Genomic DNA, 20,350 nt, shown 5'->3' on the forward strand with positions numbered 1-20,350 from the left:
AGCTCACATTTCATATCATGACATAAATGTAACTTTTATTTTTTTATTTATTTTTTTTTAACAATTTTTTTTGGGGGGGCAGTCAGGGCATTTGGGGGGGCATTGCCCCCCCTTGCCCATGCCTAGATCCGGCCCACTCACACCCCTTAAAGCAGTGGTGCAAGGTAGTTACTCAAGTACTGTCCTTAAGTGCAATTCTGAAGTATTTTTACTTTAAGAGTAGGCCTAATTCCAATTTCCGACGTCCTGGAGCACGTCGATCACCTCCTGGACTTGCACCGCCTGGGACACCCTCCTACCCTGCCCCCACCCCCAACAAGGCCCCTACGGTCCCCTCGCGCCCTACACCTCCACACTGCCGCAGGTATAGACGAATCCACAGAGCGCTCCCCTGGCGCAATCATAACTGCGGTGTCAGAATGCACACCGCAGCAGGAGTATGACACAGCAGCGGTCTGTGGATTCGTCTATGCTGCAGGTTACTTCTTAGGCCCCCACACCTGTTCATCAGAGCCGTTGCGACTGGGCCATCCGCCCCTCCACGTTGACCTTTTCTATAATGATGAATTCTGGGGGTATATATAGTGGGCTTTATGGATATAATTCACCATAGTTTAGTGATTTATACTGTGTTTTATACTAGTTTTTTTCCAAAAAGGTACACAGTGTGTAGGCCTACCTTTTTTGGAAAAAAATTAACAAAAACAATGCATGGGTACCCGAGGCTATTTAGTGTTTGGGAGACACGGTCCCTTTAATAAGTGGTGCTTTCTGGGTAACTGAACTATGATTATTATTGTGTGCAACGCCATATTGAGTTGTTGGTGTGCTAAAGGAAATAAAAGGCACATGTTCATTTAGTCAATGAGAGAAATGATCTGTATTTAATTTCCTACAATTTCTACACTATCCAATGTTCTTGCTGATGGTAAATACATGGGGTCCTGCTGTGTCTAAAACCTGGACCCTGCTCCACAGAGCAGTGGTTCTCAAACTGGGGTCCAGTGGCAGCCTGGCAGGCAGGGAACCCCAGGGGTCCTTGAAGGGGTTCCACGGGTTCATCAAGACATCAAAGTCAATTTAACCACTTTAACCCTCCGATCAACAAGTTCACAACTTGTCGCAATTTTGTTGTAAGCTTTGTAGATCAGCTATTTTCAAAGATTCTTGAACAAAAATTCTACATTTTCACAACACAACTCTTGTAGGTTATGGGGGTTCCTATAGATGGCAATACATATTTTCAGATGGGGTTCTGCAGCCAAATAGCCTACATCAATTTGGGGGTCCTGACTCCCTGACATGAACAAAGTTTGAGAACCACTGCCATAGAGAACACACATGAATCTTAACCACTAGACTATCTTATGACATAGCGGTAGCTTAACTATGGGTTCCTGAAATGAGTGGTATGTTCCTTTAATTAGACCAGACACCAGTGACGCTGCTCGCCCTTGCGCGGTTTCCTTGCTGCACAGAACAGAACTCTGCTGCATGCCCTTGAGCGTAAACATCCATCATTTACTACAGTACAGTTAATGTTTAGAGTGCGGCATAACAGTTCTACATTAAGTGATTCATGTCATGTGTAATAGTTACATGATGTGAATAGGCCTAATGTCCTTTTCTATGCAACGCTGTGGTGCTGTGCTGAAAGATCAGCATCGGTAAAGGGAACAAGTTTAGTCTTTTCAACCATGACTTTGCAAAATATTGTAAAGGCTCAACTTGCATATTATTAGCTGGTAAGACAAAAACATTTGTCTTGCACTGTTAGGATGCACTGACTGTGTTGCTATGCATACGCGATTCTAATGAAGAAGAGGAGGGGGGGGGCTGGAGCTTAAAAAACAAAACAAAAACAAAAAAAGATCTACAAGCTGACAACGCGTCGCGATGTCAGTTTGCAGTTATATTGGGTCGAGCTAGCTCTGCTCATGACTGAACATTCCTCTGTCTGCACTACAAAATATTATTTTATTTGCTCCACTGCGCCCTCTACAGATCTGGTCAATATAAATTACCATTGACCAGATCTGTAGAGGGCGCAGTGGAGTAAATAGAATAATTTCCATCTGGTGGACATACTTAATTTTCTGCCCCAAAAAGAGTATTATACAGAGAAGGTGGGGTGCTGGGAGGCTTTCCACCGTGGAGAATAGACTTTCAACAACACAAAACAGCCTTTGTTTCGGTGAGTGGCAAAATAGTTTTGTTTATTTATGACTAAAGACGGAGACCTTGCACACTAGTGTAATTTTCAGTCTACGAGAATAGCATTGCGCCTGGCAGAGCGTTAGAGAGATAACTCACTAAACGCTATGGACCAGAGCTAGGGGCGAGCGACACCCGCGTACGACGGAGAATAAACGAGCCGCTCCGCTGCAGCGCATCTTTCTACTGCAGTGAAATAACGTCCCGTTGGCGACCCGCACACACACCCACTGACTGCTGTGTTTAGCCTGTTATTTGTCACCCAAATAGCTGCCACTGTCATCTAAAGGACTAGAATACACCGATTTATGTGACAGGATTAAAGACATACCTGCTTATCTGATCCAGAGGTAAGACAGAGATATTTGTGTTTATGTTAAAACTATGGGACGTGATGATGCCGATGATGATGATGACGATGTTGATGATGAAGGTATAGGCTGCATATCGTGAATTCCTTTACAACATTTAATCATGGGTACAAATAATATCAAATAAATGAGAGTTCTTGGCATCTATAGGCTCTGCTATTTCTGTTCAGTTTAGTTAGGCTATTGTTGAATTATTGGTTAAGTTGTGAGATGAAGTCAGACATGGAGTCAGGTTCATGCTGTATGGTGGCGCAGTGTGCCTGGAGACTTGCCAAAAACGGACTGCGTGGTCCTGAAGCTGATTTATCCTCTTAAGGTGAATGTAGGCCTACTGCCATGAAGCAGCAATATGTCTCTAAGAACAGATGATTGGTTGCATGTTAATGTAATGTTTCTGATCAATTGTACCTATATTTAACTTCCACATACTGCTTGATTTATAGTGCTTTGTTTAAAGATTATTAGATTATTGTTGAAAAGTAGATGATTCCAATATGTAGCCTATAGGCCTATGGGATAAAGTAGGATGATTAAATCAGAAGTCAAATTGGACTGGTTCCTTTAAATCTTTGCCTTTTAAATTGTTTTCAAGAATACAGAATACAGGTAGAAAAAGGCTTTTTTTTTTTAATCCAGTTTCCTTAAATTCCTTTTTTTCCCCGTGTAGGCCTATGATTTAACTGATTTAAGTATATAGGCTATACTGGTAGGCCTACATCATTATGTTTGCTATTTGAAATTAATGTTTACCTCTTGATTTCTATAAAATGAGAGCTCCATTCAGTCAGTGTAAATAAAAACAATGTAACCAGTCAAAGTAACCACTGGAGGTCCCCCTCCCCTCTTCTATACTGAAACATAGGCCTATACAGAAGCATACACTCAAATCATTATTTAATTACAAACATATTGTTGCATGACACCATATAATGGTAAAATATAGGTATTTTCCACTCACATTTCAATCATTTGCCTTCTTAAAGCTTGTACTATGTTATGGAGTACATTTATGCTAATGCATTGCCCTTTTTAAACTAAGGGAATAAGGGATTCATCATTGGCTGCAGATGCTTTGGAGAAAGATAGATTATGTATTGTAATGACCTTCTGATCTAAGTCATGACAACAACCTTTGTTAGGAATACTCTTTTTTTTTATTTAACACCACACAGGTCAGGTACGTGTCTCCAACCAACTCATGCTCCTATCAATTAACCCTATATCCTCCACTGTTTAACACATATCAATTATATAACACAACACAATACAATGCACGTCAATTCCCCTCCCAATTCATTCCCTTGACAAAGAACAATTGAACTACTTGAACCCTATAGTGTCTCTATTCTGTGTTGAAAATCCGGGTAAACTAACCGATCATGACGTGGTAGCCACAGTGCGATCTGTGGAGGACATTGGCAAAACACAATTTGATGGCTTTGTGGAGAAGCGAATCAAGGATCCTTCTGTCAATTTCTATGATAACATTGCAAAGAACAATCTACCTCTGTTCAAATCAAAGCTGAGGAAAACATCATCAAAGTCTCAGGTGAAGATAACAAGTATGAAAAGTGACGTGCAGCTGTTTTCCAAGCTACATTGCTTGCCAAGCTAGAGATGGTGATCTTGACATATTCTTTGAACACGAGTGCTTTGGCTGAAGGTATCAATACAATGTGCCCACCAATCAGTAAAGCTGATCTCTTGCCCTGTTTGGAAACTTTAGCACCACGTCCTGGTGATACCCCCAAAAGAGTAGTTTGTATTTTTGATAGCGCTGCCTTAGTCCATCAGTTAGAGCCTAAGAAATGTAACAGTGTGGTCAGTACATTTAGTGACTATGTACAGCAACAGTTCCTTTCGTACATTGCACGAAAGTTGAACGAGGAGACTGTGATGCGTGTTGATGTGGTGTGGGACACGTATAGAACCGACAGTCTCAAGGAAGGAACCAGGCTTGGTTGTGGCACCGGCATACCACTCCATGTGACTGAACAGACATCTGTGCCACGAAACTGGAGCAGCTTCCTTCGTGTAGATTCCAACAAGAAGACATTATTCGGCTTCCTCGCAGCTGCTCTGGAAATAATGGTTGTACTTGTTCCAGATGGGAAAACACTTCTCACAACCCATGAAGAAGATGTTTTTCAACTTCAACCATGTAGGCTACACATGAAGAGGCTGATTCACGAATGTTGCTACATGCCTGGCACGCTACCAGCAGGGTTACAGAAGTGTCGACATTCATGCAACGGGCACAGATGTGGTTGTGTTGGCTATTGCAATGGCAAGTGTCATGAATGGTTGTGAACTGTGGTTGGCATTTGGACATGGGAAAAAGTTTGGAGAAAGTCTTCTTCATCTCTCACACGCAGCGGCAGAAGTAACAAATGATGATACTGTATGGATGAAATAGAGAGGTTCTTTGTTGTCCTGTACAGAAGAACTCCTCTGAAGAAAGTGAACGAGGCACCCAAGCAGCTATTTGCTCATAGAAATCGCAAAGTGGAAAATATTCCACCGACAAAGGAGGCACTTCGTCAACATGTGAAGAGAGCAGTCTTTCAAGCGGTAACTGGTCAGGTCAGATGAGTGGGCACCTGGACGAGTGCGCACCTGAATTAGGATTTGTGTTAGCATGCTGCTTTGTTGTTGGTAAGTGTATATTTAACCCACTGTTCTTTAAACTCCCAAACATGACACAGCAACGAGGTCAAAAGTACAATAGAAGAGTTTATTTGCCAAAATAGTACTGAGGTCAAAAGTACATAATAACATAGTTTCAAAGTACAATAGAAGTGTGTATTTGCCAAAATAGAAATACTGTTAAAAATAGGGGAATAAATGGGAAAAATTTTAAATACCAAAATGAATTAAGGATACCAAAGAATTGTCAAATGATCAATGTTAAGATAGAGAAAACATAGCTAAACAGTACACTATAAATGATGGAAGAAAATATAGTAGCCTACTGTTAAAACAAATAGAACAGTACACTATAAAATGAGGGGGAAATGGAGATAAATAGTAACCTACTGTTAAACTAGAAAAAGTGCTCCTCGGAGCACAGGTCTCCACCAGGTCAGGTACGTTATTCTGGCCTCCTGGTGGCGCTATAATAGGCCAATGTGAAAAGGGTGCCATTTATTCTTAGGTCTTTCACGGCAATCAGACACTGCATTCATGATTTGAGGCATTTTGTTCCAAAAATGTGTTTTGCTAAATTAGACCTGCTGGTGGCGCTATAACAGGCCAATGTGAAAAGGGTGGCATTTCTTGCTCGGCCTAGTGGGAATGTGCGTGTGAAAATTCACGGAAATCGCAAGCTGCGTGCATAGTTTGAGGCTTTTTGTTCAAAACGGACCAATCCTGCAAACTTTGGAAGCCAACCATAGGCAATGAGGATGGAAAATGGGAAATCGGACAGATTCGTGTTGATCACATGACTATAGAGATACTGTGTACCGATTTGCATGACGTTTGGATAAAATCTGTAGGAGTAATGTAATAAAATGGGTTTTGCACAAATTGGCCTCCTGGTGGCGCTATAACAGGCCCATGTGGAAAAATCCAGGGAGTGTGTGTGCACAGTTTCGGAGCGACCGGGCCAACGGTGCCGGAGATTAGCTGCTAACACACAGAAAGGACGGACACACACACACACACACACACACGGACGGACGGACGGACGGACAGGGGCGAAAACATACTCTCTCGCCATGCCGTTCGGCCTGGCGGAGACAAAAATAGAGGGGAGAAAAAAATCCCATAGCTAAACAGTACACAATAAAATGATAACAGTACTTCTATTTTGGCAAATACACTCTTATATTGTACTTTGAAACTCTGTTAAATGTACTTTTGACCTCGTTGTTGTGTAGTGTTTGGGGGTTTAAAGAACAGTGGGTTGAATATCACTTACCAACAACAAAGCAGCATGCTATGTAAAGTAAAAAAACACCAAATATTATTGTTGTTTTCTATGGGATTCAGAACTAACAAACATCTTAAGTTTTGTCATAGCGGCCATGTTGGAATTCAAGATGGCGGCAAACCCTTTGGTCCGCCCTTGGTCCGAACAAAATTTCACACTTTCTGCCAGAAGCGAACAACTTTTTCACATATTTCCCTGACTATTGTGAATTGAACCCATTCTAAGAAAAAAGAGTGGATGTTGAAAGAATGAAAGAATGCCGTGCTTCACCATATTATCTCTGTGCTGCCTAGGCCAGTGGTTCTCAAACATTTCCATGTCCAGGGCCCCCAAATTGATGGCCGTGGACCCCCATCTGAAACTATTTTGTTCTAGGGAATCTATAGCTGAAGCATACAATAGGGTTATAGTGGTGAAACAAATTTTGGTGTTATATCAACTAATTTTGCTGGGGACCCCCTGAAACCCCCTCAAGGACCCCTGAGGGTCCCCAGAACCTGCTTTGAGAACCACTGGTGTGAGCACATGTCTTGTGTACAAGATCTTTACAAATGTCATGAATAACCAACAAGGCTAACGCTGTGCCTACAAATCACCCAATTACTTTGGAGTGTGTTGGTTCAAAGATATCAAATTCTGGAAAAACGAAACATACTCTGGAAAAAATCTATTAAAGATGACACAAACTGATTGTGTTGATATTCAACTTAATACAGTATGACTGTACTGTTTTGCTGCCTTGATAACTGTGATGTTGTCATTTCTTTTTTACTGTGATTTTGTAAAATGTAATGCTCCATATATAAGTTATATTTTAGATTTTCTCTGTTCTGTTGTTCATTGTGTGTTAAACAGGAAGTCAAGTCACATTTCCTTCCGCTAGACGAGCGACTCCAAGATGATGGCGAAGGACATGGCGCCCCCGGTGTCCACTCTGTCCCCGGGACAGGTGGATTCTTACCACCGGATGGAACCCAAAACACTCGGGGTGAGCTAACCTCATTCATGGCTTCCACTGCACTCCTTAAACACGCCACATACACTGCACCGCACAAGAGTCAAGACTGCACTGATGTGTGTGCACGCTGTGTAAAAGTACACATAATGTAAGTAGCACATCATAGGAACCATGCACACAGCATCTTCTCCAAGCGTGCTATGAACACGCTTATTCTCTTTCTTACTGTTGTTGCTATATGCGTAATTATTTCTGTGTTATTGTTGTTGTTGCTGCTACAATGTTGAGGAACCAAAACCAAAGAATTGCACTCCTGTGTACTTGTATGGAAGATGTAACGCACACACGCACGCACGCACGCACGCACGCACGCCAATTAAATTCAAATGAGCTTTATTGGCATGAGAAAACATACTGTACGTTCACATTGCCAAAGCAAGTGTCAAACCATTATAAAACAATTTAAGAAAAACATGGGGAAAGTGCGTACAGTTGGAGGGGGTACAGCATCGTGTTAAACAGAGCTAGGTCTCATTGGATGTTATACATCGTTGATGTCCGGCAGAAACCAGCTACTGTAACTCCATTTTGACGCTTTTGCATTTTTTCCCATAAATCAGGGCCATTGAACACCCTTTACGTCTGTGTGTTGGTAAAAAAAATATTGAAAAAATTAAAAGCATTAAAAAGCACTTCTGACAAAACCAGCTAACTCCATTGGATCCTCAAACTTTCTGCTAAACCAGCTAAGTCCACCAAAGTGGGGTGGAGTTAGCTGGTTTTGCTGACTCCAGGCTCCACCCCCTTTTGACCGCCAACCTCATTGTGAGCTTGGAGGTCCATTCAGCTGTTCTTATCAATGATGAACAAAAACTCCACTTTTTGTTTTGTTCTTGTCATTTCCTGAAAAATGCACATTTTGGAGTTAGCTGGAGATATACAGTAAATGTTATATATAAATGTTATACAGGGTATACATCTTTTTTAAACAAATAGCAGCAATCTTTTGCAGTCACTTTTGGGACAATTAGCAGCATTTTTCCTAAAACGATTTAAATAGCAGGCCTATACAAAAAAAAACTCATATTTAAAATGTGTTGGCAGCTCTGTTTATATGTGCAGCAGGTCTATGTCAGAGGTCCCTATACATACACCTAGTTCATACATCATTATATCTCCTCCCAGGCCATCCAGATCATCATCGGAGCTCTCATCCTGTGTCTGAGTGCCTCAGTCCTGCAGATCCATGAGGTCCACTTCACCGGAGACGTGGCTCTGTTCCTCATCGTTGTGGTCCAGGTCAGTGACAACACACACACACACACACACACACACACACACACACACACACACACACACACACACACACACACACACACACACACACACACACACACACACACACACTTTGTACTTTGTACACTCTCAGAGTTATGGGGGTCAGTGGTCTAATGCATACCAAACTGGAGGTCCTTGAAATTAAAAAGAGAACCACTGTCATACAGCAGCAATCCGTATACAGTATAGGCCTAGTGATCCACATTCTTTTTTTCCTCCATTTTGTTTAATTTCAGCTTATTCACCTTAAAACCTTCTCAGTTTTTACAGGGAAGCCTTCTTTTAAACCTTTTTTGTGGTGGTCCACCCCCTTGTTTTTAGAATTATTTGTAATTATTATTTTATTACAGATTTTAGTGTAGTCTCTTATTTGTCAAGATTTGTGTCATAACCGCTATAAGCTCAGTTTATTATTATTATTATTATTATTATTATTATTATTATTGTTGCTGTGGTTGTGGTTGTGGTGGTGGTTGTTGTTGTTGTTGTTGTTGTTGTTGTTGTTGTTGTTGTTGTTGTTGTTGTTGTTGTTGTTGTAAAACGTTTCATTGTGATGTACAGGTGACGTTGTCTGGTTCAGTGCTGGTCCACAGTGGGAGGTTTCCATCTCTCTTCTGGGTGAGTTTTAATGACAGAACAATGATATTTACATTTACCATGTTGTCCTAAAATAAATGTATACCATTGTCAGCTTGTACAATTGTGTTTTTGAGTAGCCAAGGTATAAAACAGGGCTTAATAAGTAGTTGAATAAGTCGTTAATTATTCAAATAATTTGATTGATTGATTGATTGAGTATGCCTATGTATGACAGAATAATAATACGTTAGTAAACAATTATAGTTTACTAATAAGTAATGCTATGCCACACTTTATATAATTGCTGTGTCGGCAATGATTAATTAGTGTTAATTGATTGATTGATTGATTGATTGATTGATTGATTGATTGATTGATTGATTGATTGATTGATTGATTGATAGTTAGACTGACAATAGAAGACATTTGATACTCACTGTAATGTACTGTAATGTATATGAGCTTTTTGTGTGACTTGTGTAGGTGAAAGTTGTGCTGGTGCTGCATCTGATCAGTGCTGCGTTTGCGACGGCCGCCCTGGGCCTGATGTCCAAACACCTGCCGTACCGCCAGGACTCCTACCACTGTGAACACTGCCGCAGGCTGGAGCTACACGCTGTGGTAAACACTTCATAAGCCTTATGGGCATGGAGGTCTGGGTCCTGCACACTGGATGCTGAAAAAAGCTCCACTGTACCTTATTGCTGACAGCAATAAAATAGGAGTTTTTTTCAGCGTTTCCAGTGTCCATACTCCATATTCTTCTTAGAATAAAACATGGACATACCAAACAAATCATTCAGTGAAGTAATTGAAGAAACGTGCTGGATTCATAAGATTTCACAGGTTGTACCACTCTGAGAGGAGTTAGGGAGCACAGATCATGCCTATATTGACTGATTCTTTCTAGACCGGATTAGAAGATCATAAAAAAATAATTTAAAAAAACAGACTAATGTCTACTACGGTAATCTCTGGATCCAAATATGTTATGATCACACTTCACACATTTAAGCCATGGTGATAATAAGAGTTGAAAACTAAGACAGCAGTCAGGGAGCATTTAGCGTAAGGATGGGGTACAGCTAAATACTTTAAGTGCACCCACGTGAAATTGGGTGCACAAATACAACTAATTCCACAGCATGTCAACACAATGGGCTGAACCTCACACAGTTTGATGATGACTATAGTATAGGATCAACATTCATTGCATTGGTCCAATTGGTCAATCTGATATGCAATGAAAGCAAAAGACCATAATTGTGTGAGGATTGAATGAATTATTTTACAAGGTCAAAACATATTGAGTATTTTAAGGGAAGTGGGACAGCCTGCTGTGGGCTAATTTAGCAGATGCAGGCATGTTAGACTTGAATCAACCACTGTTGTTTTTAATATAGTCCCACTTAATCTATTACTGTGGTCAAAGATGCAGAATTCAAATCTCTGCCTCCAAGTCAAGCGATAGTATTTTGTGCACATCTGCATTCAGATTGATTAAAACAATTGATGTGATGAAATTTAAGGTCTCATCAGTATACCCTTTTGAAGAATTATAGTAAAAAATGATAATAATTTACTGTTCAAAGTCCAACTACACACATTTGCCTGGTGCAAGAATGAAACAATGTTTCCATGTAGGACAATTCACACATGCTATTCTGTTCAATATAAAACAATTTGTATCAAATTCTGACAATCATGTGTGTAATCTAAAAATAGGTATCAATAAATTCATGGATTTGAGAATGACTTAAAATACAATTACACTCATTGCACAATACAGTACATTGCAGCATACTGTGCATACAGGGCTTTCAGTTTCAACATTTCATCTTAGCTCCCTCTTTATAATTTGTATTATGTACAAAAGCTTCCTGCTCCGTAAAGTGTTTATTCTTGTTAAATGGTTAGTTTGGTGACTTCATGCCTATATATTATTTGTGTCTTGCATATCTGTAGTGCTTGGACCTGCATGGAACATTAGCTGGCGTCACTATTTTGGGCATATCATTAATTAATGGCATGCCCATTAATTAATTAATTAATTGTCAGGGAGTTGTGAGTTGTAAGTTGTGACCTTGTACGTACATTGGCTATTCTTTCTATTTGTCACAATTAACTTAAGTAGTTAAATCACCAAATTGACCCTTTAACTTACAGCAAAGGGTTACATAAATACAATTATCAATCACTATAATCAACAGCAAATGGCATGTATCATTGATGAGACACTTAATAAATGAGATAAAGGTTGGCCTGATACAGTAGATCCATGGTAGATCTTTGACCACAGTCACTAAATCATTGTTAAGTGGGAGCTATTTTGAAATCAGAAACCATCTTCATATATGTGGTAGAAAGCTTTAAGGAAAGACATCTCCCTAATATTTGATTGAAGAACGGAACATAAAACATACATAGTTGTTTATTTTTGTTGTTTTAGGAATTGTACTCTTTTGAAGAACATTTACTGAATGAATACACTTTAAATTTAGTTGAATCAAATCCATAATAATGTACATTAGAACATGATTTAAAAATAAAAAAAAACAGATCCCATATCTCTTTGTCTACAGCAACATTGTTTCAGGAAATGCACTGAGCTGATCGAGCAAAAGTGTAAAGTAAGTGATGCTCTTATCAAGCAATACTTCATGTTTTAATCCAAATTAATTGCATTATTCAGGACTCTTGAGTAGTCTTGTGAAATGTATTGTAAGAGAAAGACATGCCCTGAACCTATACATCATGACTGGTGTTGGCTGTGTAAAAATAAACAACATGTTTGTATTTTGTTTTTATACCTACATGATAATTATGTAGCTATAAACAAGGAAAAACAAATGTTTATTATTGTCACTGAACTTCAGTCACATTAAATGTTTCTTTTTGAATGCTGATATTGACAAATGTGCACATTCTCACAAGCAACAATACAGTAGGTTCTGTAGTCCAGGGTTTCCAGAGGATGGCATACCCATTTACTGCCCTGGTTCATTTTCTCATAGCTTTGATGAATTGACTCGGCAGGAGATTTGAACAAGAAACACATAAACACATAACACCTTCAAACAGTCACCAATGTGTTGCTGACTCAAAACTGCTACTATCATACGCAGCTATGGGAAAATCAACCAGAAAAGGAAATGGGTATTCCACCTCCTGGAAACCCCAAACTACAGTTATGCACAGAGCTACACCGTATGTCCACAATGATTGATATGTGTCTCTTCTTGTGGATGGTTGTGGTTAGCTGTTGATCGACGGCATCCTGGGAACCCTGGTGATCTTCTTGGTCCTGGAGCTTCTGCTCTGTATCACCGCCATGATGTTTGGACTCAGCGTCATGGCTGCTGGTGGAACCCAGGTGAGTCCACATGCACCCCACAAAAACGTATTTTTTCATTTAATTGTTTTCTGTTTTAACCACTTAAACCCTATTCTGTTGTTAAGCCGTGACGTATGCGCCCGTCAGAACAACTTCCAGGTGTGTGTTTTCCCAATATGTGCAGTGCTGTGTCTCTCGCTTTGTTAACAGATCTGAGACTAAAATAACGACTTAAGTGTCATTCTACCGCTTTCCTGGCAATGACAAAGAGAAGAGGAAATGGTTATTTGATATATATCTATAAAAAAGGATCTGTACATAAATATAAAAAATGAATAATATAATAATAATAATCATATAATAAATATGTATATACATACATATATTAGTCTACTTTTCACTGTCTAGGATATTAGCATTAAAGGACAACTTTGTTTTTTTACAACCAAGGTTTATGTTTTAGATTGTAATTAAAGTAAATAAAAGATGAGTGTTAAAATTTTTAAATGTACTGCTTTCTATAGTTTTAGCAATTTTCGCAATCTTTTTTACAGTGGGCGGGGGCATTCTGTCCGGTGGCTAAATATGTCTTTTTTTTACGCAATAACCTGGCGTTTTCTTTATTATTATTTACAGTAGCTCTTCTAGCCCCCAATAACTCACATCTGGCCATCAAAGACCACAGGACCTTTTTTATTGTGTAAAAAAGGCATATTTAGCCACCAGACAGAATGCCCCCGCCCACTGTAAAAAATATCGCGAAAATTGCTAAAACTATAGAAAGCAGTAAATGAAAAAAAAAGAACACTCATCTTTTATTTACTTTAATTACAAGCTAAAATATAAACCTTGGTTGTAAAAAAACAAAGTTGTCCTTTAAGACCCTTTTTAACCCTCAATGGTTCATTTCTGAAAAAGGAGGTTATTGTAAAAAGTTTTACGGGTTCCAACATGTTTGTTTACAATGAAGAGTGGACGGCGCTTGATGCCTCTTGGACCCGGAAGTGACGTCGGAATACAAAATGACGTCAGACTTAAAAATCGAATACTTTGTTGATGGGTCCCCCAGGGTATTCCACTCTACACTATTCTGCACTATTCCACTATAGTATTCCGCTCTGTCTACACCAAATGTCTTTGCCAAATATAGCAGTTTTACAATCTGACGACGCATCGCAACATGTAGTGATCTTGTAGATCGGCAAACGTTCACCCCATGACGCTAGCTTTTGCTATTCAAGTTAATTAATAAGTCTAGGTTGTTTTGGTGGTTTTTATTTCAGTTTTTTTCTAAGTTTAGCCACAAATCAAAAACATATCTGTGTCTAAGTTCTGCTACCATGGCTCTTCATTAGCAAGTGATGTTACACACTGTTTCATTCATCCTTGCAGGCTTCCAGCCAGCGGCCGGCCTATCCTCAGACTCGCCCTCCAGCCGTCCCTGCAGTGCAGGCTGCTACAGCTGCTGCAGCCATGCCGGCTGCATCTCCTGTGGTTCAGTCCCCTGTGGTGCAGCCTGCAGGACCACAGGTAACCCTGATGGTCCATAGAGGACACCCTGTTACTATACACCAGTGGTTCCCAAACTGGGGGGATCGGGATCTCCAGGGGGGTCCCAAATTGTTTTGGGGGGGTCCCCAGATGATTAGCTTAATGTGCAACATTGTTTTCTCACTAAAAAAAGCAACATACAGTTACAGTATAAGTGTGGGTATCTGCACATTTCTAAAGTTACAATTCAATGACTTTTAAGACCTTTGTAATACCAAATTGGCTAAATTGTCAAATATTACGTAAGAAAGAGGCAAACATTGTGAAAATAGCCTATCTTCAAGCTCACAACGCCTCGCAGTAGTTCGGCTATTTTCACAATGTTTATCTGTGGAACCGAGTCAATACTAAAAGTGATGATCGACACACTTTGTAAGTTGTCTCTCTCTGCCTCCCCAGCAGGTGGCAGTAGTTGTGACAGAGCCAGACTTGGAGCAGATGGAGGTGGAGGAAGAAGCCACCACCCCACCTACTGAACCGCAGGTGGAGCCCATTGAAATTGAGATCATCGCTACAGAACCCTGAACCCCCGCCCCTCCGCCCCAACTGTGTATTTAAAATCCTGTTTATTTTATAGTGGTGGTGAGAAGGAACAGCAATGTCGCAGCATGGACAGCTCCTGTAAGGTTCCACTTCATAACATACAGGCACAGGAACACCTCAACGACACACACACACACACACACACACACACACACACACACACACACACACAGGTCCTCACAAATGCTCACTATGTGACAGTGGTATTTCTGTCTACATACTCTCATTGCTCTGTGTCTCTGTGTGCTCTGTGTCTGGATGGTTCCAAGATGTGCCTACAAATGTCATCATGGTCATTTCAAACAAGATTTAAAACTTATTTTATGTATTCATTGTTTATTGATGCAAGAACACTGGCTTCTATTTCATCACGCAAACTTACCAGGAAGAGGAAAGACTGTTGTTTCTATTAGCTTGGAATCCCCACCGATGATGTCATTGGTAGGCAGGTTTCTGAACTGTCCACATGCCCTCCTCTGAGACACAGAGTGAGCCGACAGAAATGGTGCCATCTTATAATGAGCATTAATGAGGACCAACTACAGTATATGAATATAAGGTTGAAAATGGGTGACATGCTCCTTTAACAGTAAGTAAACTTGAGGTGTGTTTACCTGTCAGAATGGATGTTGGGGAAAGGGTCCATATCGCTAGTGCTACAGGAATGGTGTCATCGTGTTCTAGACCAACCACAAGTTTACCTCTGACATGTGCTCCTACCACAGATTTACAATAAATTAAGAAAATCAGTAGCTTGCTCTGTAGCAAATAGAGGAAGATATATCCACACATCAACATTTAACGATTTTTGAACAACCCACCCGATTAATAGAGGGTTAATAATGTTTAAGCTCACTATGGCTCCACAATTCACAGTTGAGATATTTACGTGTGTGAATTATGACATAGAACAAAATGTCAAATTCTATAGGCTTATATTAAAGCTGCACTATGTAACTTTCGTCTTCTACCCCAGTTTCCTGTACAAGTGCTGACATTTTTACCATTGAGCTAATAGAGCCTGCCTGCTTGCTCAGGAGATAAATTGAATCTTGACCATCAGGTAAAAATGTGTCAGATCCTGTGTCTAGGTGAGACCTGACCTTTGACACGATCTAAATGTCTCAATAGAAGAACAGGGAGACAAAATACAACCACCCCAATTGTATAAGTTATTACATTAACATACTCTACCATACAGATTGGACAACATCTTAATTCATTAAAAACAAGTTACATAGTGAGGCTTTAAATATTTTCCAAAGAGGCCAAAATGTAGTGCAGAATCATTGTACTAGGTTTGGCACAGAAAGTTGGCTTTGTTTCTTTGTCAACCTCACTTAGCCAAAGAATCAGAGATCTATGCCTACCAGTAGTCCGGTAACAAAAAACAATGTATGGGCTACAACAGTGGCGAAAATGACCACTAACATATCTACTGTGAAAACATATCATATCACAGTCCCAATATGAAGGACCGCCCTAAAGTCTTTGCATTGGTTCTCCGAATTGTTTCCACCCAATTTTACTCCAGTTTAGATGTCACCAGACGTATCAGCAGGCTGATGTATTATTAATCGTGTGGCTGTACTGTACGTGAGAGACTACTTTTATTTGTTGCAGCCAAAAACCCAAAGTGTGAGATGACACCTTTTCCCTATTCATGGTCCTAAAACATGCTCCCTCACTTACTACTGCTAAAATGTTCGATGATACATGTATGTTAATTTGAGGATATTTAGAAAGTTTAAGAAGTTATGGTATTCAAAGTTATATGAATGTAAAAAAACTATATATATATATATAACTGAAGCGTTGAAGCGTTGTAGTTTTTTATGCATATACATGTCTTATTGCGTTAGCGATGTCTTGTTAGCGAAGGAGGGTAATTGATGTTGAGCACAGACACTGCTGCATGTAGTGAACACAGAATGTCCATAATCATTTACAAAAATACCACGAAAATATAGACATAATGCAATATACTGTATCTACAGCTGCTGTAATGTTTCTTAGTCTACCATGTCATGTGTAGGCTACAGCAGTGTTTTTCAAACAATAGGATATTACCCTAAGGATATTGTGTGGTGACATCTTGCAGGTTTGGTGTAAGAGATCGTTTGGGTTCAAAGTAATTAATTATTTAATTAATGAATTACAGTATCAATATCAGTGCTGTCATATCTGTATTCAGGTATTTAGGCCTTTCTCGTGAGAACTGGGCTTTTCTCCAGACCCTATGGTGCTTTGATCTTCTCTTTAAAAGCTGGTCAAACTATTTAGCTCAATCGCTTCCTCTGTTGTGTCTCAGAATATCTGTTTGTTTGTTTGTTATTTTTCACAAGAATGTATTATTATTATTATTATTATAAAAAAAATGTCCAGGCCCCAAAATGTTGCACTTATTGACCACAGGGTCAAGACCCATTAGTAATAATAGTTATTCACCACTTAAACCCTATAATTCTTATATATCTATCCCCCCTCCCCCCGTTGTCGTCGTCGTCACACACATTTTTAACTTTTAAATATCAAAGACATCAGTCATTATTTATCGATCTATCTGTCTACTGTAGCCTATCTATCTCCTCCATTTTCTCCCCATTCATTTAATGATTGCTAAAGGTACTACTGTGTTTCAATAAAAGGTTCTATACATCAAATATATATCCTGGATATGGTTCATGTATTGTATATTGTATTGTATTGCATTGTATTGTTTTCCGGTATACACCTGTTTACAGTTCCATCAGTTAAAACACCCGTCTGTCATCAATTCATCAAGCCTTTTCTTTTTTTTCAATGTTAAAATACAGGACATACATACACACAGAAGAAAGATAATACAAGAAACACGACACAACTATTTAAACTCTGGTCTCCTCTCCACTCATCACCACATCGTTGTACAGCTTGGCTGTTTCACAACCAGTACTTTGACTGCTCACAGCGTATCTCAGTATTACCTCTGTGACTTCACTTATCCTTTCAAGTTATTCTCAGTGCTCCTTGCCTCTGACTCATTACCTGCTCTCCCCCTGCCATAGAACCATAATAACTCACTAACTAACTGCCGTGCGTGTATGCCTGCTCGCCTCCTCTCCGCTGATCCACACATGCTTCCATGCCACCTTCAAGCGTACCCCCTCAACCCCGGCACTTGTAGTGAATAAATACTTTTTAGCATGACTCTCTGAGTTCATGTCTTCATTTTGTTCCCCGGCATGGCTCTGTATGAGCCGATATGTCTATAAATAGGTCTGTCTGTTTGTTTTGCCTGTCTCTGTGTTCGCAGTCTGTCTGTCCGTGTGTGGGCTAATCTTGCAAACCACTTGACCGATTAGCGCAAACTGGCATGCTGCCTCCATCCATTAAAATGTTTGCGTTTTATAAATTATTTTATAATTGTACGTACGCAGGCTGACGTCGCAGGCTGACGTCACAGGCTGGCTACATGAAGCCTGCGTTCCACATGTGAGCATCATTTTGTTAGACCACGTATTGTTTCATCGCAAAAACAAACTTGTATGAGCATGCATGTGGTGCCAAAATCCACATGGCCTGTGCAAATCCCTCGCTATTTATGTGTAGCTTATCAGCTAAATTTGCTTTTAGTTGTTCACGGTGTTGATAAAAGCTGATAAGACATCAATAAAGGAAGTGTTTACTCCACCTTCTGTTTATGACGCACGTCATGACTCATACGGGAGGGAGCGGAGGCGAGGGGAGGACACGTCATTAGAACCTACAAGTGCTGTGGAAGGTGGTGACATAGGCGGAGTGCACACCAGGGAGCTCTAGCTCTCCCGTATCTGCAGGACATATATACAGTAGGAGGTTATACAGTATGACAGCAGGTGCTTGAGTAGGGCAAAGAGAATTATGAAGGACAAACATCTTTCTAGACCTGGACTGTTTGTGATGATATGAAATGGGAAGCACTGGAGGTCTCTCACAGGGGCTCAAGTTTTTCCCCTGCGGCTGTCATCTGTATCTACCTTTTTTCTATCTCCTCCAGAATTATTACCTTCATTTTTATTATTGTTTGATTACTATTATATTGTGTTGTATTGTTGTGTTAGCACAGTTCTGTGGAACATGTTCCACCAACATTTTGCTGCTCGTAATTAAATGACAAATTAAACCCTTCTTGATTCTATTAAGTCTTGATTGAAACCTCTTCAATCTATTATTGGAATAAAGTTAACGTTTAATCTCCCACACTCATCAATCAACGTTCAATGATTGTACCTGTTTCAGAAATATACAAAGGACGAACAATGACTTCACAATGAACGATAAAGTCCACCGTACAATTAAGTAAGGAAAATAAGAAGATTCAGCATGAACCAAAATCAGTTAAAAAAAAAAACATTTTGTGGATATTGGATATCCCTTCAGAGTTATCTAAAATGATTCAAGATGTTATTATGCAACGTGCGATGTTATATGATGTTATAGGCCTCACAAACGTAACATGCTCTGCCTGAAGATCTAGCATTATATAATTAAAATCTGTATTTCAGGGCATAGCAGAGGAGATATATTTAGGCTATTTGATCCTGACAAGGACAATAATATGATGAACAATTACAGTATAAAACATTAATAGAAACTTTTAAAATAAAAAATAAACATTTGAATTCAGGATTTAATGACAACAAACACTGGCTGACCATTCACCACTGGCCGTTGTGTTTGTGTTTTGTATGTACAGTATGTTTGTTTGATAATTGAGAATGATTGAAGGAATACATAATAACATAACTGGGTGTAGACTGTAATGGAGGAATGGAGAAATAATGAGTGGACAATGAGTTTTCTGGTGTGAACATACTTCACATAAAAAAGAAGAAATATCATCGCACAAAATGACAGCATAGTGGTGCGTAGCTGCGAATCTGTGTGTGTCTGTGTGTGTGTGTGTGTGTGTGTGTGTGTGTGTGTGTGTGTGTGTGTGTGTGTGTGTGTGTGTGTGCGTGCGTGCGTGCGTGCGTGCGTGCGTGCGTGCGTGCGTGCGTGCGTGCGTGCGTGCGTGCGTGTGTGGGGGTGTGTGTGGGGGTGTGTGTGGGGTGTGCTCGCGCACGTGTGTGTGCGTGTGTTTACTTTGGATACACTGATTCTTCTAATGATATTTGGTTACACCTTGTATTGTGCACAGGCCTTTCAAAAGCTCTTAGTTTGTCCACTCCATTCTTTGTCCCTTTCTGTCATGTCTTCTGTTTGTGGAGGAACGATTAATAACTGTTAACAGTTCAAATAACATGCTGGACAATAGCCTTGAATGCTATTGTAGTATAACACACCTCAGCACTGGCTCATTCAGGATTTATCTTTGTCATTTACATTCTGATAAAGCGGTGAATTTGTTATATCAAGCCACAATAAAGTGTTCATTGAAAGACTTGCGTGTGCAGTTCTGAACAGGGCTGCTTGTTCAGTATTGTCGCACCATAATGGGGCTTGGACAATAGTGGCTTGGACTTGGTTAAATGCCACTGTAATAATAGGTATTAAGTAAAGGCGTG

General features: G+C 39.9%; 1 protein-coding gene across 3 annotated transcripts; it reads left to right on the forward strand.

Annotated features, from left to right (window-relative positions):
• The first annotated feature begins 2,428 nt into the window (after positions 1–2,428).
• On the forward strand, positions 2,429–17,405 carry LOC308095062 (uncharacterized protein). Of its 3 annotated transcripts, none has more exons than XM_080441978.1 (9): positions 2,429–2,564; positions 7,375–7,507; positions 8,663–8,776; positions 9,377–9,433; positions 9,878–10,015; positions 11,977–12,024; positions 12,654–12,767; positions 14,121–14,258; positions 14,679–17,405. In XM_080441978.1, exons 2-9 carry the CDS (start codon positions 7,418–7,420, stop codon positions 14,802–14,804), a joined length of 825 nt encoding a protein of 274 aa, XP_080298104.1. In that variant the 5' UTR covers positions 2,429–2,564; positions 7,375–7,417; the 3' UTR covers positions 14,805–17,405. The 3 variants fall into 3 exon arrangements, with proteins under 3 accessions (XP_080298104.1, XP_080298106.1, XP_080298105.1); XM_080441979.1 differs by lacking the exon at positions 2,429–2,564 and adding an exon at positions 5,107–5,240; XM_080441980.1 differs by lacking the exon at positions 11,977–12,024.
• Positions 17,406–20,350: the final 2,945 nt, after the last annotated feature.

The sequence above is a fragment of the Gymnoscopelus braueri genome, assembly GCF_963280865.1.
Source record: "Gymnoscopelus braueri genome assembly, chromosome: 11".
In the NCBI taxonomy this organism is placed as follows: domain Eukaryota; kingdom Metazoa; phylum Chordata; class Actinopteri; order Myctophiformes; family Myctophidae; genus Gymnoscopelus; species Gymnoscopelus braueri.

Bases quoted from the DNA above. Each gene is read 5' to 3' on its own strand.
- LOC308095062 (XM_080441978.1), top strand. From the start codon at position 7,418: ATGATGGCGAAGGACATGGCGCCCCCGGTGTCCACTCTGTCCCCGGGA. The intron at 7,508-8,662 runs GTGAGCTAACCT...ATCTCCTCCCAG, and splicing joins TGGAACCCAAAACACTCGGG to GCCATCCAGATCATCATCGG. The intron at 14,259-14,678 runs GTAACCCTGATG...CTGCCTCCCCAG, and splicing joins TGCAGCCTGCAGGACCACAG to CAGGTGGCAGTAGTTGTGAC.